The 24,553-nt window shown below is 42.3% G+C and overlaps 2 protein-coding genes across 5 annotated transcripts in view; both read right to left on the bottom strand.

The window, feature by feature from the left end:
- Nucleotides 1–152: 152 nt before the first annotated feature.
- LOC124110406 (peptidoglycan-recognition protein SC2-like) lies at nucleotides 153–6,126 on the bottom strand. The gene is made up of 5 exons (XM_046469760.2): nucleotides 5,954–6,126; nucleotides 4,457–4,609; nucleotides 3,561–3,746; nucleotides 1,458–1,571; nucleotides 153–378 (listed from the first exon to the last, which is right to left on the bottom strand). Exons 1-5 carry the CDS (start codon nucleotides 6,069–6,071, stop codon nucleotides 179–181), a joined length of 771 nt encoding a protein of 256 aa, XP_046325716.1. The 5' UTR covers nucleotides 6,072–6,126; the 3' UTR covers nucleotides 153–178.
- A 1,695-nt stretch (nucleotides 6,127–7,821) lies between these two features.
- LOC124110441 (notchless protein homolog 1-like) overlaps nucleotides 7,822–24,553 on the bottom strand; it is a 64,227-nt gene continuing 47,495 nt past the window's right edge. Inside the window, exons 13-17 of one of the 4 annotated variants that reach the window (XM_048396136.1) lie at nucleotides 23,706–23,776; nucleotides 13,026–16,864; nucleotides 11,605–11,980; nucleotides 10,186–10,561; nucleotides 7,822–9,492 (exon numbers count right to left, since the gene is read on the bottom strand). In XM_048396136.1, coding sequence (XP_048252093.1) covers nucleotides 16,852–16,864; nucleotides 23,706–23,776 — 84 coding nt within the window. In that variant the 3' untranslated portion in view covers nucleotides 7,822–9,492; nucleotides 10,186–10,561; nucleotides 11,605–11,980; nucleotides 13,026–16,851. Of the gene's footprint in view, nucleotides 10,562–11,604; nucleotides 11,981–13,025; nucleotides 16,865–23,705; nucleotides 23,777–24,553 lie in introns of all 4 variants that reach the window. The other 3 variants (XM_048396137.1, XM_048396134.1, XM_048396135.1) reach the window with 3 other exon arrangements.

Genomic DNA, 24,553 nt, shown 5'->3' with positions numbered 1-24,553 from the left:
GATATCTAAATATATATATGGTTACCACGTTTTGGAACAAACACGTCATGAATTAAGGAATGAAGCTTTTCCTGTGGTGCAGCCGTGTACAAAGTTTTGACAGTTAGTAATCAACATGAGGAACACATATATATTTCTCTACATCCCTTTATTGTCAACTGCCACAGTGTCCGTTTGTTCAGTAGTGGGGCCAGGTCTTTATGAGGTTGTACAATGCTGTTCCCGGGCAGGAGGTCTGGTTCATGTCACGATGACCTCTCAACGTATATGTGGACTTGATCTTGCCCTTCCCCACCCCACACGCGATGAGGTTCTTGACGGTGTTGAGGGCCGCTGCGTTGGGGACGTGGTTGTCAAATGAACCGATCATGCAGAAACCTGGGACGAGAATAATGAAATACAGTGAAATCTATTGTAGACCTCAGAATTAGATATGACTTTTTCTAATGCAGTAGATTGCCCATGTGTCATTCTCGTTCATTAAAAGCATTAAATAGGCGCATTAAAACGTCTAGTAGTAGTAGTTTTTTTTTTGCTTGTTGTTAAACGCCACACTCAGAAATATTCCAGCTATATGACGGCGGTCTGTAAATAATGGAGTCTGGACCACACAATCCAGTGACTGCCATCATGAGCATCGATCTACACAATTGGGATACGATGACATGCCTCAACCAAGTCAGCGAGCCTGACCACCCGATCCCGCTGGTCGCCTCTTACGACAAGCATAGTCGCCTTTTACGGAAAGCATGGGTTGCTGAAGTAGACAGTAGTAGTAGTAGTAGTAGTAGTAGTAGTAGTAGTAGTAGTAGTAGTGTCAAAATATAGGTCTAATATGAGATGTCAACATCATGCACAGCCTCTTTAAGGATGGTGATCAAATGTACAAGCTTTAGAAATATTTACCCAAATTTTAACAATGATGACTCCCTGAATAGAATCCGACCTCGGAAATATCGGACAAGTCCATATAACGAACAGGTGGGTTAAGTTTGGTATTTCCCGCATATTCTCACAATCCTCACGTCGATCATCTGCACCTTTTCTCCTAATACCGATTGTCATATCTTTCCCACGTCTGGACCACGACCGTACGGCCCCTGCATTTATTTGCGTAGCCCAGCTACATCTATGGGGAACAACTTACCAGACACTTCCCTCTCAAAAATAACGTCGTCCAATATATGACGTCTTCAAGTTCGAGCCCAGTAGTGACGTCATGATAGAACAATGTTTTATCATGAAATAAACCACACTTCGTTCTTCATTGTTCTTTGGGATATACGAGAGAACTGTAAAACATTGTTGCACTTTCCTTAAAATACAAATATTAATAAACTCAGTTTTCTTACAAGAAACGAAACCGGAAACGGCAAACCAACTATTGTGTGACCAGGTATTCAAGTCGAGGTGACACCGGCATGTCATCGTATTCCAAACAAAGTCGTGTAACTTACCAAGCCCGACTGAATTATAGCCCTGGGTATGAGCCCCAATCTTGTCCCAGCCACGCCCCTCGTATGCATTGCCGTCCTCACCCACGAGGAAACTGTACCCGATATCACTCCACCCTGCAACAGAACATGTTGTATATAGAGGAAACTGTACCCGATATCACTCCATATGTACCCATATCTCTCTACCCTGCAACGGAACATGTTGTATATAGAGGAAACTGTACCCGATATCACTCCATATGTACCCATATCTCTCCACCCTGCAACAGAACATGTTGTATATAGAGGAAACTGTACCCATATCTCTCCATTCATCCTGCAACAGAACATGTTGTATATAGAGGAAACTGTACCCGATATCACTCCACCCTGCTACAGAACATGTTGTATAGAGAGGAAACTGTACCTATATCACTCCACCCTGCAACAGAACATGTCGTATATAGAAGACTGTACCCGATATCACTCCACCCTGCAACAGAACATGTTGTATATAGAGGAAACTGTACCCATATCTCTCCACCCTGCAACAGAAAATGTTGTATATAGAGGAAACTGTACCCATATCTCTCCACCCTGCAACAGAACATGTTGTATATAGAGGAAACTGTACCCGATATCTCTCAGCCCTGCAACAGAACATGTTGTATATAGAGGAAACTGTACCCATATCACTCCACCCTGCAACAGAACATGCTGTATATAGAGGAAACTGTACCCATATCTCTCCACCCTGCAACAGAAAATGTTGTATATAGAGGAAACTGTACCCATATCTCTCCACCCTGCAACAGAACATGTTGTATATAGAGGAAACTGTACCCGATATCTCTCAGCCCTGCAACAGAACATGTTGTATATAGAGGAAACTGTACCCATATCACTCCACCCTGCAACAGAACATGTTGTATATAGAGGAAACTGTACCCATATCTCTCCACCCTGCAACAGAACATGTTGTATATAGAGGAAACTGTACCCATATCTCTCCACCCTGCAACAGAACATGTTGTATATAGAGGAAACTGTACCCATATCTCTCCACCCTGCAACAGAACATGTTGTATATAGAGGAAACTGTACCCATATCTCTCCACCCTGCAACAGAACATGTTGTATATAGAGGAAACTGTACCTATATCTCTCCACCCTGCAACAGAACATGTTGTGTATAGAGGAAACTGTACCCATATCACTCCACCCTGCAACAGAACATGTTGTATATAGAGGAAACTGTACCCATATCTCCCCACCCTGCAACAGAACATGTTGTGTATAGAGGAAACTGTACCCATATCTCTCCATCCTGCAACAGAACATGTTATTTTTAAACAATGTTTTTTTTTAACTATTTATTCTGTATTTTATTAAAAAATGCGATATTTTAAAAAGGAATAAGTGATGTCACGTTTTCATTGATGTCACTAATTCGATATTTAAATCATGAAAACGATTGTTCGTGAATTTTAAGTAACATGTTATATATTATATATTTTAAATTCATAGCTACTGAATGATATCTAAAAATAGAATTGTGATCTTAATGGTCGTGACACATTTATGAAAGGCTTACAACCTCGATTCTTTACTGCATTAAATGAATTGTTTTTTTAAATATTTGGTGTAATTGTTCTTGTAGAATGAGGAACTAGTAATATCAATAATTCTATTTTTATATGTAAAGTTCGCCCTGATTATCAATCTGATTAAAATCAGATATTTTACCCCGATACGATTCGTCCACTAACGCAGATAGATACCGTATGCGAGATAAAAGATTTGATTTCAATGAGATTGCCATGATATTGAAATATAAAAAAGGGATATGTACATTTTTATGTATCAATAAAAGCTAATGGGCTTTAGATATCCACATTTCTATTCATTGACATCCCTTATTTATTCATTGATATCATAAACTTGATATCTCAAAATAGGGATTAAGTTGTAAGTCGTCGCCTCTTTTGGTATTCATAAAGAAAGTTCCCGACATCAGTCGATAATATTAACGGAAGCTGCATCCATGACTGCACAACCGGGTGGACCCAGTGGGCACCCTGGGGAGTATACGTCCCAACAACAACAACAACGTCGTCGACTGACCGTGTGTATCCATGTGGTAGTTCTGGTAGCTCCGGACAATGGCGGAACATGCGCTCTGGGTGGAACACGAGCCGCTCTCCCCGTGGTGGATGAACACATACTTGGCCGGCCCCGGCATGTAGCTGGTGGAGCGAGGGGAGCGGGCACCCCAGGACGCACGGGACACGATGTGGGGGCACCCGGCACCTGGGGGGAGAAAACAAGTAGTTCATCTCGTGTTGTTCAGGGAGAGTTCTGGCTTCCTGGTACAAGTACATACCTAGTTCATGGACCAATATGCAGGAAAGGAGGCTTTAGACAAAAAATAATAAAATTATCTTATAATGAAAGACTCGATTTAAGTCACCTTTCACCTTTGGGCAGTAAGTGAATCTGACTTTATGCCGCTTTAAACAATATTCCAGTTATATCACGGCGGGACAGCTTAAGTGGGAGGAGAGACTGAGAGAGTTGGGTTTAACGCCGCTTTTTAACAGTATTCCAGTTACATCGCGGCATGTCAGCTTAATGAGGGAAGAAAGTCCGAAGTGATGCAGGTCTCAGTCTTTTACCACTTCGGTGAAACCCACGAGCATGGGTATGGTGCTGACAAACCTAGAAACATAATCGGGGTGAACCGGGATTCGAACCCACAATCATAGGTTTTTGGCGTGCCCAAGGGACGCAACTCTGCACAGCGAATCACGGCGCCTTAGACGAGTGGGGCACCCGTGGCCCCAAATGCGGGATATAAGCTCCAAGTGAAACGCCACAAGGGTATGATGCTGGCACGTGATCAAGGCGAACCTAGATTCAAACCAATACGGATCAAAACTTTGCTTATTGAGGCGCCTTAGCTGACTGGGGGCCCGTGAACATCCGGGATAGACTAGTATCCTACGGATACCTTGACTTACTCAGAGATCCACATGTATCACGTTTGAAGCAGCAGGCTGTATCATCCCCGGGACACAGGGAGGAAATGTAGGTGGCGTATTCACAGCAGGACTTCTTGATACACTTCCCGACCTTGCCAAAAGTAGCGTGCACGTGCTCCGTGCAGGAGTCACCTTAAAAAGAGCAATATATATGTTTCTCGAACATACTCTTGTAGACTGAGTCTTTTAATTCCGCTTTGCCAAAGTAGTTTTTTATCGACAGTAAGGAACCAATCTGTTGTAATATTATTTCTGGACTGATGAGTCGCAACATTGCATTGAATTAGCAACCAAATGCCAGAGAACTGAGATATAATAACACTACCATAATTTTGATGTATTTATTATTCATTTTTTAATTTTTAATTTACAATTTCTATCATGTAATAGACAAGGAAGATTAGATATACTCCGGGGGAGGAGTGGTCAAGCGGTCAAAAGCGCCGGACCAGCAAACGCCAGGTGCTGAGGTCGTACCGCTCGCGAATGGGTTGTTATCCTTGGTCCCATGGACCAACGGTGCTAACAGGTCTTTACAATATTGTCACTATGCCTAATGTACAGTACATTCAGCATATGCATTAAAAAGAACACACTTATCCGATGTCCAGATGGTGGAAACACGAATACCTTCACGAAACACAAGTGTCAAAACGTGGGCATGCGACATGCAGTAAACTACGGTTATAACGAACTCAAAGGGACTACTAATTTTTGTTTGTTATAACCGTAGCTCGTTATAAGCATATTCACAGCATAACTTCAGCAAATTTTAGGGACAAAAAAGTAAGTTCGTTCTATCCGTCAGTTCGTTATAAGCGTGTTCGTTATAAACGTAGTTTACTGTAGTTCATATGTGCCCCTTTGCAGCAGGGACTGGGTACCCTATATGTGAGGTGGATGTATAAACCCTCTAGCGTCCGTATGCAGCTTTGGTTGAATGTGCCCGTGCTCATGTTATTGCTATTATACTGCTAAAAGCGGAGCAAAATCATACACACTCACTGATTCCCTCTGTGCAGTAGGGAAGTATATGTAAGGTCTAGTGTTTGTTTGTTTAACGCCGCACTAAGCAATGTTCCAGCTGTATGGCGGCGGTGTGTAAATAATCGAGTCTGGACCACACAATCCAGAGATTGACGTCATAAGTATCGATTTGAGCAATTGTGATACGATGACATGATGAACCAGCTGACATGCGAGCTGACCACTCGATCCCGTTAGTCGCCTCTTACAACAAGCATAGTCGCTTTGTACGGCAAGCATGGGTTGCTGAAGACCTATTCTGGGCCGGATCCTTTGAAAAAAAAAATTCATGTGACACCGCCACAATAGCAGAAATGATCGAAAAGGCGCGTTGTCTCGCTTTGGTTAATGTTGACTGGTTTTGCGTGTTTTTGTCCCGTCTAGGATGCCATTATTCGCAGAAAACAGATCGAGATTACAGACTTTCCGTTAGTGGCTGTATTTACTCACCCAGCACTGCGCTGAAGGCAAGGGAGAGGCACAGTAGAACCAACATGAGTGTACCTTGGTGTGAGTTTATGGGACACGAGGATTGGGAAAGGTCACCTATATATGAATGTACACGCATCTGTCTAAAACACCTGATGTTTTCAGGGGTCCGTGTTTTTGAACCTATCTAGGAAGTACGCCTTCTCCATGTGGTTCTACAGGAGCCAAAGGGCATGTGGGCGGAGTGTGGGTTTAGATATCGGGTCTTGGCAATGGCAGTTCCAAAAGAAAGACATTTCATTATTTCACGCAACTTTATGGACCGTAAATTTGTTGGTAGTTTGTTTGTTGTTTAACGCAAAACTCCGCAATATTCAAGCTATATGACGGCTGTCTCTAAATAATCGAGTCTGGACAAGACAATCTAGTGATTGATGTTATGAGCAACAATTCACGCATTCGTGGTAAGATGACACGTTATCAACCAAAGGGCATCACCGAGTCTGACCACCCGATCCACCCGTAGTAATCTCTAATGTGGTGCAAACATTAGTGACCTATTGGGACCTATTCGTAACAAAATCCAAAGGACAAATACCATGACTCCATATCACCCATTGTGTTGGGGTACGAACCAAGATCGTGGGAGTGACAAGCGGCCGATATGACCACAGGACCATTCCACGTCCACATAACCCTGCCCTCACAATGGTTGGTTGGTTGGTTTGTTGTTAAACGCCGCACTCAGCAATATTCCAGCTATATGAGGGCGGTCTGTAAATAATCGAGTCTGGACCAGACAATCCAGTGATTGACATCATGAGCAAGCCTTTTTCCTCCTGTGTGTGTGGGGATGGAAGAGAGGATCACAGGAACTGGAGTTCCTGTGATGAGGATGCAGAAAAATGCCATCTCTGCACCTTACATGTGTTGCTGGTCTCTAACTTGATCCAAGCAGGTTCTACTTGTGGGCCAAGGGTCCAGTTCTTGAGGTCATATAGTCCACTTCTGTACTGCCAGAGTTGAGGTGAGGTTTTGTTTTTTGTTTGTTTGTTGTCTAATGCCGCACTTAGCATTATATTCCAACTATATGACAGCGGTCTGTAAATAATCGAGTCTGGACCAGACAATCCAGTGATTGATATCATGAGCATCGATCCACGCAATAAGGATACAATGACATGCATCAACCAAGTCAACGAGCCTGACCACCCGATTCCGTTAGTCGCCTCTTACACCTTTTACTTCAAGCATGGGTTGCTGAAGACCTATTCTAACCCAGATGTTCATGGGTCTGAGGTGAGGTGGGGTATAAGGTTGAGTTCAAGATTATTGCATGCATGTGTGTGTATGTGTGTGTGCCGATGTTATAGTGCTAGCCCACTGAGATACCATGCCCCAGTTTAACTTGAATACCCCACTTAGCCATAGTATACTGACCAGTCCTTGTTTTAGCCCCTTAATGCCCAGCGTCAGGCAAGGAAAAGTACTATCGTTTAACGTCTTTGGCATGACGCGAACAGGGATCGAACCCCAGACCTTCCGCTCTCTGGGTGAACATTCTACCACTAGACTACCAAGCGGTCCTGTATTGCCAGAACACCCACTTCTCAACACCAATACAATTCCTATGAAAGTCTATTTGGGATTTGGTGTTTTTGTTTATTATTTAACACTTCACTCAGTAATATTCTTGTTATATGACACAGCCCGTAAATAAACCAAAGTATCGCGGCGCCTTAGACGACTGGGCCACCAGTGCCCCCGTTTTCTCCATGAAACAAGTTCAATTCAAGCTGTCTGTTCCAGCTATCTGTTCATGCTAAAAATGCCTTCAAACCACCTTCTATGTCCTAATATATATTCAAGTAAAACAACAACAACTATTGTAAAGGTTTTAATTTATTGGCATCCCATGTGTCCATGAGAACAACATGGGACTCTGTGCTTTGCCCTGCAGGGGTTGTACAAGCACTGCTGTATGGATGGACAGAATACACAACTAACCCTGACAAATGTTCAATGTGCTTCGCCCTGCAGGGGTTGTACAAGCACTGCTGTATTGATGGACAGAATACACAACTAACCCTGACAAATGTTCTATGTGCTTCGCCCTGCAGGGGTTGTACAAGCACTGCTGTATTGATAGACAGAATACACAACTAACCCTGACAAATGTTCTATGTGTGCCTGTGACAGACCTCCTTGGTTCACTCTGAGAAACCAGCCTCTTGCGCTGATTTCATATGGAATACACATCCAGCTGATAACATACTGGTAGAATAACCAGTAATTGCTAGAGTAATAATTCAGTATTTCAAAATGAACATAATATATCACATTCTCTGACACTCGTAGAGGTCTCTCTGCTGTTAGAGAATATGTGGACATTTTACAAATAAGCAGAGAAACCCTGTGTGATAAATCAACTGTTACCCAAATCACATCTTACGCTTCAGAAAAAAATAATTTTCAACAATAAAGTAAAAAATATTCAAACAATTTCATCATGATTCTGGTTTGCGTACCATAAATAACCAAGTTAGCACATACACATATCGACAAATATATTACCCCCACAAACAGAATATAAAAATATCTGAAATTACACTAATGAATGTATTTGTGTTTGCACACAAATGATCAACTTTGGATTTTCAAACACAAGTAGGATCTAATCACTAAATTTTTCATCAAATAAACATCATCATCCTCTACTTGATTGAAAACAGCTTTAGTGTTCGTCATCCCAAAGTGGGAATTGGACTGGGGAGACCTTCTGCTTGTTGTACTGGATTAAAAACAGCTTTAGTGTTTGTCACCCCCAAGTGGGAAGTTGACTGGGTTGACCACCTGCTTGTTGTACAGACTTCAGAAGGGTGAGTTGGGACGACAATATTACCCAGGCATATTATCAGCATGGCTGCCTGTAAGTAATAGATTCTCCACCAGACAAACCAGTGATTTGAGCAATGATCATTAATATTTGATGTTTGACACCTTGAGAAGATGAAACATTTTAACCACAAGATTCTCCTTCTTGAAGGCTCTTATGGGGTACTGGGGACATGTCATTCCCAGACATCCATGTGTGAGGAGGGAGAATCGGGGCAGCACCTCATCCTGCATGGAGGGGCACCACCTCCTCCTGCATGGAGGGGCACCGCCTCATACTGCATGGAGGGGCACCTCCTCATCCTGCATGGAGGGGCACCGCCTCGTACTGCATGGAGGGGCACCACCTCCTCCTGCATGGAGGGGCACCGCCTCGTACTGCATGGAGGGGCACCACCTCGTCCTGCATGGAGGGGCACCGCCTCGTACTGCATGGAGGGGCACCCCCTTGTACTGCATGGAGGGGCACCACCTCCTCCTGCATGGAGGGGCACCACCTCGTACTGCATGTAGGGGCACCACCTCGTACTGCATATGCATGTGGATGCTGGGTGCATGGAGAAGCACCCCCTATTCAAGCAAGGAATCTCACAGGATCAAGGAGAAGAGTGAAAGAAAGGGAGAGTGTGGTGGATGTGAGAGATAACCAGAGGAAGAAAGAGAACCTGTGAGAGAACATCAACCAGCTCATACTTGTGTCAACCACCTCCTGATGCCTGGAGATGGAATTCAACAACCACCAGGCAGGGAACACAAGCATGGCGGGACTTTCAATCCCACAGGATCAAGGAGAATAGTGAAAGAAAGGGAGAGTGAAAGGTAAGTGGTGGAGTGTTTGGTTGACACTGCTTTCAACTGTTTTTTCAGTCATACCACAGCATATCAGCTTAATGTGGGAGGAAAGCTTGAAGTGAGGCAGATCTTATGTGTTTACCACTATGGTGAAACACATGTGCACAGACATGGTGCTGACAAACCAAGGATCATAATCAGGGTGATACTGGGATTCGAACCCATAATCATTAGATCATAGCATACCCAAGGGGCACAACTCTGCAAAGAGAATTGTGGTACCCCAGATGGTGAGTGAATGAGTGAGATAATCAGAAATTTATAATGACATTGTGAGAGAATGTCAAGACAAAATGAATTATGTTAAGTGTGTGATTGAGGTTAAATGCCTTTTGATTCGCAATATTCCAGGCATGTCACAGTTGGGGCTACCAAAATTGGGTTTCACACATTGCACCCATGTGGGCAATAGCACCTGGGTACTCAGCGTGACGGTGAATGTTGTAACAACCTGGCTTCCACAAGGCCCGGGACTGAGAGTGGGGGGCAAGAAGGGGAAAGAGAACCTGTGAGAGAACATCAACCAGCTCATACTTGTGTCAACCACCTCCTGATGCCTGGAGATGGAATTCAACAAACACCAGGCAGGGAACACAAGCATGGCGGGACTTTCAATCCCACAGGATCAAGGAGAACAGTGAAAGAAAGGGAGAGTGTGGTGGATGTGAGAGATAACCAGAGGAAGAAAGAGAACCTGTGAGAGAACATCAACCAGCTCATACTTGTGTCAACCACCTCCTGATGCCTGGAGATGGAATTCAACAACCACCAGGCAGGGAACACAAGCATGGCGGGACTTTCAATCCCACAGGATCAAGGAGAATAGTGAAAGAAAGGGAGAGTGTGATGGATGTGAGAGATAACCAGAGGAAGAAAGAGAACCTGTGAGAGAACATCAACCAGCTCATACTTGTGTCAACCACCTCCTGATGCCTGGAGATGGAATTCAACAACCACCAGGCAGGGAACACAAGCATGGCGGGACTTTCAATCCCACAGGATCAAGGAGAATAGTGAAAAAAAGGGAGAGTGAAAGGTAAGTGGTGGAGTGTTTGGTTGACACTGCTTTCAACTGTTTTTTCAGTCATACCACAGCATGTCAGCTTAATGTGGGAGGAAAGCTTGAAGTGAGGGAGATCTTATGTGTTTACCACTATGGTGATAAACATGTGCACAGACATGGTGCTGACAAACCAAGGATCATAATCAGGGTGATACTGGGATTAGAACCCTTGATCACTGGATCATAGCATACCTAAGGGGCACAACTCTGCAAAGAGAATTGTGGTACCCCAGATGGTGAGTGAGTGAGTGAGTGAGATATGTTGTTTTGTTTTGTTTGTTGTTTAACACTGCACTCAGCAATATTCCAGCTATATGACAGCGGTCTGTTGGTTGGTTGGTTGGTTGTTTAACGCCGCACTCAGCAATATTCCAGCTATATAACGGCGGTCTGTAAATAATCGAGTCTGGACCAGACAATCCAGTGATTGATAACATGAGCATCGATCCACGCAATTGGGATCGATGACATGCATCAACCAAGTCAGCGAGCCTGACAACCCGATCCCGTTAGTCGCCTTTTACGACAAGCAGTCGCCAATTACGGCAAACATGCGTTGCTGAAGACCTATTCTAACCCGGATCTTCACGGGCCGTGAGTGAGGTAATCAGAAATTTATAATGACATTGTGAGAGAATGTCAAGACAAAATGAATTATGTTAAGTGTGTGATTGAGGTTTAATGCCTTTTGATTCGCAATATTCCAGGCATGTCACAGTTGGGGCTACCAAAATTGGGTTTCACACATTGCACCCATGTGGGCAATAGCACCTGGGTACTCAGCGTGACGGTGAATGTTGTAACAACCTGGCTTCCACAAGGCCCGGGACTGAGAGTGGGGGCCAAGAAGGGGAAAGAGAACCTGTGAGAGAACATCAACCAGCTCATACTTGTGTCAACCACCTCCTGATGCCTGGAGATGGAATTCAACAAACACCAGGCAGGGAACACAAGCATGGCGGGACTTTCAATCCCACAGGATCAAGGAGAATAGTGAAAGAAAGGGAGAGTGTGGTGGATGTGAGAGATAACCAGAGGAAGAAAGAGAACCTGTGAGAGAACATCAACCAGCTCATACTTGTGTCAACCACCTCCTGATGCCTGGAGATGGAATTCAACAACCACCAGGCAGGGAACACAAGCATGGCGGGACTTTCAATCCTACAGGATCAAGGAGAATAGTGAAAGAAAGGGAGAGTGTGGTGGATGTGAGAGATAACCAGAGGAAGAAAGAGAACCTGCGAGAGAACATCAACCAGCTCATACTTGTGTCAACCACCTCCTGATGCCTGGAGATGGAATTCAACAAACACCAGGCAGGGAACACAAGCATGGCGGGACTTTCAATCCCACAGGATCAAGGAGAATAGTGAAAAAAAGGGAGAGTGAAAGGTAAGTGGTGGAGTGTTTGGTTGACACTGCTTTCAACTGTTTTTTCAGTCATACCACAGCATGTCAGCTTAATGTGGGAGGAAAGCTTGAAGTGAGGTAGATCTTATGTGTTTACCACTATGGTGATAAACATGTGCACAGACATGGTGCTGACAAACCAAGGATCATAATCAGGGTGATACTGGGATTAGAACCCATGATCACTGGATCATAGCATACCTAAGGGGCACAACTCTGCAAAGAGAATTGTGGTACCCCAGATGGTGAGTGAGTGAGTGAGTGAGATATGTTGTTTTGTTTTGTTTGTTGTTTAACACTGCACTCAGCAATATTCCAGCTATATGACAGCGGTCTGTTGGTTGGTTGGTTGGTTGTTTAACGCCGCACTCAGCAATATTCCAGCTATATAACGGCGGTCTGTAAATAATCGAGTCTGGACCAGACAATCCAGTGATTGATAACATGAGCATCGATCCACGCAATTGGGATCGATGACATGCATCAACCAAGTCAGCGAGCCTGACAACCCGATCCCGTTAGTCGCCTTTTACGACAAGCAGTCGCCAATTACGGCAAACATGCGTTGCTGAAGACCTATTCTAACCCGGATCTTCACGGGGCAGTGAGTGAGGTAATCAGAAATTTATAATGACATTGTGAGAGAATGTCAAGACAAAATAATTTTATGTTAAGTGTGTGATTGAGGTTTAATGCCTTTTGATTCGCAATATTCCAGGCATGTCACAGTTGGGGCTACCAAAATTGGGTTTCACACATTGCACCCATGTGGGCAATAGCACCTGGGTACTCAGCGTGACGGTGAATGTTGTAACAACCTGGCTTCCACAAGGCCCGGGACTGAGAGTGGGGGGCAAGAAGGGGAAAGAGAACCTGTGAGAGAACATCAACCAGCTCATACTTGTGTCAACCACCTCCTGATGCCTGGAGATGGAATTCAACAAACACCAGGCAGGGAACACAAGCATGGCGGGACTTTCAATCCCACAGGATCAAGGAGAATAGTGAAAGAAAGGGAGAGTGTGGTGGATGTGAGAGATAACCAGAGGAAGAAAGAGAACCTGCGAGAGAACATCAACCAGCTCATACTTGTGTCAACCACCTCCTGATGCCTGGAGATGGAATTCAACAACCACCAGGCAGGGAACACAAGCATGGCGGGACTTTCAATCCCACAGGATCAAGGAGAATAGTGAAAGAAAGGGAGAGTGTGGTGGATGTGAGAGATAACCAGAGGAAGAAAGAGAACCTGCGAGAGAACATCAACCAGCTCATACTTGTGTCAACCACCTCCTGATGCCTGGAGATGGAATTCAACAAACACCAGGCAGGGAACACAAGCATGGCGGGACTTTCAATCCCACAGGATCAAGGAGAATAGTGAAAGAAAGGGAGAGTGTGGTGGATGTGAGAGATAACCAGAGGAAGAAAGAGAACCTGCGAGAGAACATCAACCAGCTCATACTTGTGTCAACCACCTCCTGATGCCTGGAGATGGAATTCAACAACCACCAGGCAGGAAACACAAGCATGGCGGGACTTTCAATCCCACAGGAACAAGGAGAATAGTGAAAGAAAGGGAGAGTGTGGTGGATGTGAGAGATAACCAGAGGAAGAAAGAGAACCTGCGAGAGAACATCAACCAGCTCATACTTGTGTCAACCACCTCCTGATGCCTGGAGATGGAATTCAACAAACACCAGGCAGGGAACACAAGTATGGCGGGACTTTCAATCTCACAAGAGAAAAAGATAAAGACAGACAAGTTAGATAGACAGGCAGCTGGGAAAGATAAACACAAGTAAGTCAGACTGGTTGACTTTTAAGCCACATAACACATCGGCAATAGCCTTGAGCAATGTAGTAATGTGGAGAAACTATTACAGCAAGACAAGTTATTACCATAGTTGCCTAGCAATGCTTTAGGGCAGGGAAACATCAATCTACCCAATCCGAATCCCAGCTTCGGGATGACGTTCTTGAAGAAGCTGGGTAGACTTTTCGAAATTAAATAATGATTGATCTTAAAATGTTCCCCAGGTTTCAGTGATTGTGCAAACCTGATAAATCTAAATCCCTCCTACTATTGTTAGGACTGTCAATCCCACTACTGAGTAAAACAACTTCAAAAAGGGAAGTCTTCAATATAGATAGTCCACATAAAGGTATGAAATATTAGTACGGACAATCATCAAAACACTTTGAAAAGCTCACATACATCTGAAATCATATATTTAAAAACATACTGATTGAACAGAAAAACTTCTTCAGAACATTTGACTATCATTCCAGGCAACATAAATAAGTCTTAATCATAATTATAATCATTTAGTAAAACATTACGATCTCCATGATTTAACAATACAACAATGTGAGGACAGTTCATCGAAGGAGATCCACTTTGCACTGACCAATGTATTACAAAGGCATTTTAGGGATGCTTCACAAAGTTAGGCAGCTTCCTGTGTCGGATACTCAAATGACAATCATATCAACATGACCGTGAATGGAAGTCCTCATCCGTGCCAGAGTGATGCTGAGTGTGAAGCATTAAAAGTAGCTCTCCATTCTCCATCACTGGTTTCAACATAACACATACATGATTATCTAAAATACATCATTTGCACTGATACATTAACAATTCATATTTACATATACATAATATTTCATATTCACATATCCATAAGCTACCAGTACAATCAATGAAAATATGAAAACACCCATTTTAAAAAACATTTACATTATATGATGGTGTGTTTTTGGAAATTAAAGCACTACTAACCAGTTCAAGATTGAGACATTCCAAGAACAATGACTAAAGCCATATTCCCCTGTACCACATTTCCCTAAGTAAATAAAACCCTATAAGAACTATCAGATAAATGTTGATATCTGCCTATGCTTATCATATATACTGAAACACAATGAAAACCCAAAATCCACATTACCGGTAAATCAAAATGAATGACAAGGAAATGATTTTGACAAGGAAATGATTTTAGCAGTTATCTCAAAACACATCAAATGTCATTTGAACCCTTACGACAACATTATTACGTTTGATTATGTTATGCCTAAATACCAAGTAACTTAATTTCATTTTGTTGCCATTTTGCCAAATATTACAAAATTCAATATTAGTTTACAAGCACATCAAATGAGATTTGAACCCTTTCGACATTTTTGTTCTTTATTATCTTATGCCTAAATACCCCGAAAACTTAATTTCATTTTGTGGCCATTTTGCCAAATATTACAGAAAATTCAATATGGGCTTTCAAACACATCAAATGAGATTTGAACCCTTTACAACATTTTGGTGTTTTGATATCTTATGCCTAAATACCCCGAAAACTTAATTTCATTTTGTGGCCATTTTGCCAAATATTACAGAAATCTCAATATGGGCTTTCAAACACATCAAATGAGATTTGAACCTTTTACGGCATTTTGGTGTTTTAATATCTTATGCCTTAATACTCGAAAACTTAATTTCATTTTGTGGCCAGTTTGCCAAATATTACAAAAACTTGAATATGGGCCTTCAAACACATCAATGAGATTTGAATCTTTTAAAACGTTTTGGTGTTTTAATATCTTATGCCTTAATACCCCAAAAACTTAATTTCATTTGTGAGCATTTTGCCAAATGTTACCAAAAATTGAATATGGGCCTCCAAACACATCAAATGAGATTTTAACCTTTTACGGCGTTTTGGTGTTTTGATATCTTATGCCTAAATACCCCGAAAACTTAATTTCATTTGTGGCCATTTTGCCAAATATTACAGAAAATTCAATATGGGCTTTCAAACACATCAAATGAGATTTGAACCCTTTCCAACATTTTGGTGTTTTGATATCTTATGCCTAAATACCCGAAAACTTAATTTCATTTTGTGGCCATTTTGCCAAATATTACAGAAATTTCAATATGGGCTTTCAAACACATCAAATGAGATTTGAAACCTTTTACGGCATTTTGGTGTTTTAATATCTTATGCCTAAATACTCAAAAAACTTAATTTCATTTTGTGGCCAGTTTGCCAAATATTACAAAAACTTGAATTATGGGCCTTCAAACACATCAAATGAGATTTGAACCTTTTACGGCATTTTGGTGTTTTAATATATTATGCCTAAATACTCCGAAAACTTAATTTCCTTTTGTGACTATTTTGCCAAATATTACCAAAAATTGAATATGGGCCTTCAAACACATAAAATGAGATTTGAATCTTTTACAACGTTTTGGTGTTTTAATATCTTATGCCTAAATACCCCGAAAACTTAATTTCATTTGTGGCCATTTTGCCAAATATTACAAAAATTTGAACATGCGTTTTTAAAGTGTGTCAGTACACATAAAGCATAAAGCAGTGTTTCAACACACGTAAACATGCTGCTCATTGCTCGTAGCTCTTCCTCAGATCCTCAAGTGACATATTTAGTCCACAACTGTCATGTTAATGGCTGTAGCCTACAAGCAGGCCACAGGCATATTACCGTTCCTCCCAACGGGAACTGGTGCTTGTTGTATAAAACTGCTGACATGTTTAATCTCCTCTGAGTGAACTGCCATGTTCTGGAGGAAACTACGAGTTGGTTCTGTCCTTGTCATATCGTGATGCATCGCCGTGTTCCGAGGCTGCTGATTGGCTGCTTCCCAGGTTGGGGCTGTCTTCGGTGAGAGACGCTGTCAATGTCGCCAGCTGAAACACAACAGAATTATTACAAAAATTGCACTTTTAAATTTTAACATTCACAAATTGCCATTAGGCAGGAAATGAATGTCCATTCACTGTAAACCATGACATTTTAATGGCAGAAATGACATTACTTGGATTTTTTTTCAATTGGCAACTTTCTCATAAATGGCATATATTTGCCAACAAAAACTGTGTGAAGATGCTTAGACAATGAAATATAATGGGACATATCATTGAAGACATCATATTTTTTCACTAAAATATCTTAACATGAATTTCTTGCTGTGAGAGGGGACGTAATAGATCGGGTAGTCAGACTTGAGGACTTGGTTGATGACATGCCATCATATTCCAGCTGATGTCTATCACTAGAATTCCTAGTCCAAACTTTACAGTCCACAGTCATAATGATGTAACATTTTTGGGTATGGCATTAAACGACAAACAACATTTACTTTACCAGCATTAATATGTGATTGAGAAAAGAATCTAAACAACTGATAATCTGCTAAATGTTTAAGAACCGTGAGCCATAACACGGATGGTGACTTATGGAACATCTGAAGTAGACACAACTTTTTAATGAAAAAGTTTTCTTTAGCTTAACATTGCATGGCATGTGTTCATCGTTAGGTACATCAATAGGTAACGCAATGTATATGAATTATATTTGTCCTCACGACCACATAACAAAGATCAGTGAACATCCTATTATGGGTCACACCTTTCATCTGACCAATCAGTGTTGCTTAGAGTCGGAAAGAGACGGTCGGAACATGTTTTCAAATTCAGCAATCTCAAAAAGGCTAACACAGGAGCTGTACGACTGATTCTGTCAAAATCATTGCCAGTCTCGCGCGTCACTGGAATAACATTCCAAATGGAAGAGACTTTCCAAAGCCGTGGGATGTACTGCCATACAATCCTGGCCATCTATTAGACATTCTAGATATTTTCTTTTGACCATTTCTCAAATTGAATCGAGAGCTTGGTCAAAATATTTTTCAAAGCATATTCTGGAATGGAAGTGGTAAGTTCAAAATGAGCAACTCAAAGTTCAAGAAAGCTGCTCTCTTATTGGCTAATGGCGACTGCTTGTTAGTGTTTCATTGGTCGGTCAATCTAAACCACTGATAATCTGCTAAATGTTTAAGAACCGAGAATCATCACACAGGTGATGAAGTATGGAACCTCTGAATTACAATGTAGTTGCAACCTTGGAACCCTGCTCTCAGCAATATTTAAATCCAGACTCTCTTTATTTCTTGGTATATTGATAACAGGTTTTTCAATCTTGGTTGGTGCAGGTGGGAAAACATAAAAACAAAAGAGAATTTGGGGATTATTTTTCCTGTCTTCAAAGAAATCTGAATTTGTAGCAGTGTGTGAGGATCTTGTAGTTTAACCTTGTGTGCACATGTTCATAAATATTTTGGAATTAAATAAAAAATTAGATTATCTTTTTAGGGTTTAGGGTTTACAGAATATGTCAACCAATTGATAAAATAAATCTGATAAATCATCTAACAGCATTCGTATTACTCCACCTTCTCCAGTCCTGTCTGTCTAGTTACACTTCACTTTTTGTACACAATAGGGGGAAATAACGTCTAAGTTAAATAATGTAAAGCTCACACTTTCTGTCAGTCAAATAATTTCAAATCAAACTCCTGGCTCTGAATTGACCTGTTGCAAAAGAGAATCCCAGAAACAGCATTTCTGTGCTTGTAACTTTCTCAAACACAGAGAGAACCACAACAAAAGGTCAGATGTTAACATTTACGGTTCTCCGCATCATGTATGAGATATGTTGTGTGAGGATTAAGAATACTGTAATCATGAAATTAATGTGAGCATGAGGCAAGGTGAAATGGGGTTCTCATGATTATTGCAATTATGTAGCGATGTGCAGGCACCTTCCCCAATGGGATGGTAAGTTACTAGCCTTCTAGGAATCCTAATTCTCTCATGCATAAGTTTTCTAATGTGCCAGTTCATGCATAGAGCATCACTGCTGTCTTACTTGTAATATTCACCTTACAATAGCTCTGTTATAGTACCTACAGTATCTGCAGCAGATGCATCAACATTATTATTATTTCTAATACCATCCACATTTACATTACCGGCATTGTATTGTAATAGATAAATATATACTTTATCACAATGAAACACAGTCTGGGAGTACTCCTTCTTCACTGGCTTTGTGGAAGGCACGGGTGGCCCAGTCGTCTAAGTCGTCTAAGTCGTCACGATTCACTGTGTGGAGTTGCGTCCCCTTGGAACGCCATAAACCTATCCCAGTTCACTCCAATTATGTTTCTAGGTTTTTCAGCACCATACCCGTGCTTGTGGGTTTCACCGAAGTGGTAAACATCTGAGACCTGCATCACTTCGGGCTTTCCTCCCACATTAAGCTGACACGCCACGATATAACTGGAATACTGTTAAAAGCTGCGTAAAACCCAACTCACTCACTCCCTCACTTGCTTTGTGGAATAACATATACTAAGCAGTGGTCACTACAAGGAGTGGAAGAAACACCATAAGAACACACAAGGTCTGGACATGCAACAAATCATTTTTCCCAGGCAAGGGAGTTAACTGACCATATACGCCCAGTTTCCTACCGTGCCGATTTGGTCTGGAACTTCATGGCTCCATCTTAGTGCCACCAGTGGCTATTACAAGTTATGTCCCTTCCATGTCCCTCCTATTGACCAATCAGATTCCATCTCTCATATCACAAGCATTTGCTTGAAACAAAATGGCAGACTAACAATATTGTGATAAAAACAGGTCTTACTTAGTGAAATGCACTTGAGCACCTTCATTAAAAACATGAAAAGATTTGGAAAATATCTGTTGATGCCGAGGTTTGCAAATATTGCAATAAAAAAATCTACACGGCAGTTTACGACCCGGATGTCAATTTCGTTAGATTTTGATTTGACTATGCATAGACTCGTTAGTCCAACTAAAATATAACTACAAAATTCCAGCCTTGTTCAGCAAGGGTGGAAACTGGTCTTTTATAGTCAGTGAACTCCCTTGCCTCGGAAAAGGGTGAGGTGAGGTGAGGTGAAATGGGGTTTTACGTCTCGTCCAAGATTATTGCAATTATATAGTGACGTGCATGCACATGTGTGTGTGGCTGCTTGTACTAGTCCGGACTGATGCCAATTTATAGTGCTAGCCCACAGATTAACATGAATACCCCACTCAGACACAGTATACTGACTCCTAGCCGACCAGTCCGTGTTTTAGCCCCTTAATGCCGAGCGCCAGACAGGGTTACAACAAGTACCATCTTTTAACGTCTTTTGGTATGACGCGGTCGGGGATCGAACCCCGGACCTTCCTCTCTTCGGGCGGATGCTCTACCACAAGACCATGGAGGCGGTCGTGCCTTGGACAAAGAGTGACTGGAGGCGGAGCCGTTAACGGGAGTCTGTACCCGACTGTCAAAAAAGGGGTCGTCCAGCAGAGTCCAGTTGGCTGCAAAAAATTAAAGTCTTCCACCTACAGAGACGACTGGGGTCGGAAGGACCTGGATGTGCCCATCCAGAGCAAAGTCACATGATGGAGGAGTCAACCGGCTTGGTTGACTCACCTGAGGCCGATCCACCTGCATGACAGTGTGAATCGTATTAGTGGACAGGAAGGGAGACGACCAAGGGAGTTGATACAATCATGACTTATAATGGTCCTCCCATGGGCAGTACTGGAGTATACCGTGGCGATGTTTAAGGTAGTAAGGGAACCCATACAATGGGACAGGAGGTCCATTACGGTCTGAAACTTGTTATGGACCATGGTCATGGCCCCCCATGAATATGGGCCTCTTCCGATGAGTGGGCATGAGCAACAAACTTGGTGACAGCTTCCGTAGTTAATAAGGGGGGAAGCGTGTGACGGATGCTCTGGTCAATATGAGCTAAATCCTTATCCTCCACAATAGGAGAAAAAGTCGTAAGAACGGTTGATTTCACTATCGGATGACGTATAGATGTATCAATGTGTCAATCAGTACGTTGAAGAACAGTAGAGCGACAATCCCTCAAGTCTCGATCTGTAGAGGAGGCAAACTGCCGATCCACAGAGGTACGATCCTGTGAACTGTCGACATGATAACAATGAGGAAATGGCAACAGTGACTTGACAATAATGGCGAAGCACAGCGATCTGGCGAGGCATTGGTGCATGGATCCACCGATCTGTCATCCCTTGATCGCTCACGATCCAACGAAGGATGGCGGTACTGTATTGGAAGCTCTGTCGGCCGTTAGTGAATGCTGGTTTCTCTCTTTCGATGACAATCATCCGGTTTTCGTTCACACGGGCTATCGCCATTGGAAGGCCAGAGAGCTGTAAATGTATCCGCAGTGGGACAATGATCCGAATCCCACTCGGGTAGGGTAGGGGGGAGAGGCACCCCTTCGCTGGCTGTTTAGACTTCTTCGGGAAAGGGGGGGGAAGGCTCAGATGACAGCACAGTCCAGTGGTCATTAGAAAGCGGGACAACTGTAGGCAATAGTGAGCTGTTACATGCATGGGGTGTGGTCCGTTCAAGGGCAGGAATGTTGGCATTTAAGAATGAATTGGATGAAGGCACAGTCACATGAGAAAGCACAAGTCGCTTGGGTTTCTTAGCGGCGGAAGGGCCATGTTCGGAATACTTAGACTCCTTGAACCTACAATCAGCCGAGTGTTTAGAATACTTTCGGTTTTGAATTCCAATTCACACAAGTTAGCACACTGTTCACATCGTGTTACAAGCTCACATACCCCACGGCAATCGCAACAAGGAAGATGGGGATTGAATGGGGAAAACAGACTATGGCAGTGGGAAAAAAAACAAACCAAAAAAACTATTCTCTGTTCAAGTGACGCCTTGCCATTCAGGCGATAGAATTGAGAATGAGGGTGCTGGATATGTCACTGTCAGGCGATCACAGTGTTGACTTGGTATTGTATGGGATGTGTTGGGGTGATTGGTGTTTTATAAAGCTGGAAACTTTGTTCTAGGATGTTTCCACATCAGGATCGAAGAATAAGAAGAAATGCATAGTGTGAGATAGGATAAGTTTTAAAATATTGTATGTACACTAGTGCAAATATCACTTCAAGTGTATTGTTTATGTCATCTGGACAGCATTGTTGAAATCATTTGAATCTTATTGTGGCTGAAGGTCAGAATGACATCACATTAGAAATGACATCATAGCTGAAGATTGTTGACACCATTCCACAATTGTGGTTTTCTAAGACAGCGGTCATGATCAGTGCATTTTTCTAAATGATGGGTTACAAGTAAATAGCATTATCGCTATCCGCGATGTGGTGCACATAAATTTTTTGTTTGGTCATATCGTAGTGAATAATAACTGTAAAAAAAAATCCTATTAAGCCTTAAGAAGAGACAGGCACTAGGATCGCTTTATGTCCTGAGAAGAAATTTTTATTAAGTGAAATTAATACACACAAAACACCCCTTCTCTGGAAAACATTTATGGCACCAATTATCGAATTCAGTCTTGTTAAGTATATGTTTGATAAACATTGACAGTTTCATTTATGTAACTTCTCCCCATTGCAGATACATTGCATTAAGCTCCACACGATCCACCAACAATTCCCTTACAAGTTACACACGATCCACCAACAATTCCCTTACAAGTTACACATGATCCATCAACAATTTCCTTACAAGTTACACACGATCCACCAACAATTTCCTTACAAGTTACACATGATCCACCAACAATTTCCTTACAAGTTACACATGATCCACCAACAATTTCCTTACAAGTTACACATGATCCACCAACAATTTCCTTACAAGTTACAAATGATCCATCAACAATTTCCTTACAAGTAACACACGATCCACCAACAATTTCCTTACAAGTAACACACGATCCATCAACAATTTCCTTACAAGTTACACATGATCCACCAACAATTTCCTTACAAGTTACACATGATCCACCAACAATTTCCTTACAAGTTACACACGATCCACCAACAATTTCCTTACAAGTTACACATGATCCACCAACAATTTCCTTACAAGTTACACATGATCCACCAACAATTTCCTTACAAGTTACACATGATCCATCAACAATTCCCTTACAAGTTACACATGATCCATCAACAATTTCCTTACAAGTACACACGATCCACCAACAATTTCCTTACAAGTTACACATGATCCATCAACAATTTCCTTACAAGTTACACATGATTGAGGATCTGAATCTATAAACTCATAGAAACCTCTTACTATTCCATGTGAGGACTGCTAAGAGGTTTTACATTTGAATTGGTTGATCTGTATGGAGGTGTTACATTTGAATTGGTCGACCTGTATGGAGGTGTTACATTTGAATCAGTCGACCTGTATGGAGGTGTTACATTTGAATTGGTCGACCTGTATGGAGGTTTTTCATTTGAATCGGTCGACCTGTATGGAGGTGTTACATTTGAATTAGTCGACCTCTATGGAGGTTTTACATTTGAATTGGTCGACCTGTATGGAGGTATTACATTTGAATTGGTCGACCTGTACGGAGGTGTTACATTTGAATTGGTCGACCTCTATAAAGGTGTTACATTTGAATTGGTTGACCTGTATGGAGGTGTTACATTTGAATTCTAAGACCTTGGTTATACAATTGAATTGTATAAAAAGGCTTTTACTATGTACTTAATAATTCGAAACTGCAATGTCACATATCATGTTCACTATTGTTTCCGACTTAGTCTAGTATCGCGATATGTATCGACACATGAGTAAGTGTATCTTGACACACGTATCATCTATGTAAAGTATACTCACACTTTGAGCACCTTGTCCTTCCCTCCACTGACCACCCGCTGACCATCTGGACTCCAGTCTACAGAGTATACCTGGAACAACCCCACACACAGGATTTACTACATGGACACACTAACATGCATAACATTGAAAACATCCGTGAATACTGGGACAGGCCCCATGTGAATACTGTTACAGGTCCCCATGTGAATACTGTGACAGGCCCCCATGTAATACTGTGACAGGCCCCCATGTAATACTGTGACAGGCCCCCATGTGAATACTGTGACAGGCCCCATGTGAATACTGTGACAGGTCCCATGTGAATACTGGGACAGGCCCCATGTGAATACTGTTACAGGTCCCCTTGTAATACTGTGACAGGCCCCATGTGAATACTGGGACAGGACCCCATGTAATACTGTGACAGGCCCCCATGTAATACTGTGACAGGCCCCATGTGAATACTGTGACAGGCCCCATGTGAATACTGGGACAGGCCCCATGTGAATACCGTGACAGGCCCCATGTGAATACTGGGACAGGCCCCATGTGAATACTGTGACAGGCCCCATGTGAATACTGTGACAGGCCCCCATGTGAATACTGGGACAGGCCCAATGTGAATACTGTGACAGGCCCCATGTGAATACTGTGACAGGCCCCATGTGAATACTGTGACAGGCCCCATGTGAATACTGTGACAGGCCCCATGTGAATACTGTGACAGGCCCAATGTGAATACTGTGACAGGCCCCTATGTGAATACTGTGACAGGCCCCTATGTGAATACTGTGACAGGCCCCATATGAATACTGTGACAGGCCCCATGGGAATACTGTGACAGGCCCAATGTGAATACTGTGACA

This window comes from Haliotis rufescens, unplaced genomic scaffold (genome assembly GCF_023055435.1).
Source record: "Haliotis rufescens isolate VD_foot unplaced genomic scaffold, xgHalRufe1.0.p SCAF_15, whole genome shotgun sequence".
NCBI classification, from domain to species: domain Eukaryota; kingdom Metazoa; phylum Mollusca; class Gastropoda; order Lepetellida; family Haliotidae; genus Haliotis; species Haliotis rufescens.
The sequence above is the reverse complement of the archived record's forward strand: the minus strand, read 5'-3'. Positions and strand labels throughout refer to the sequence as shown.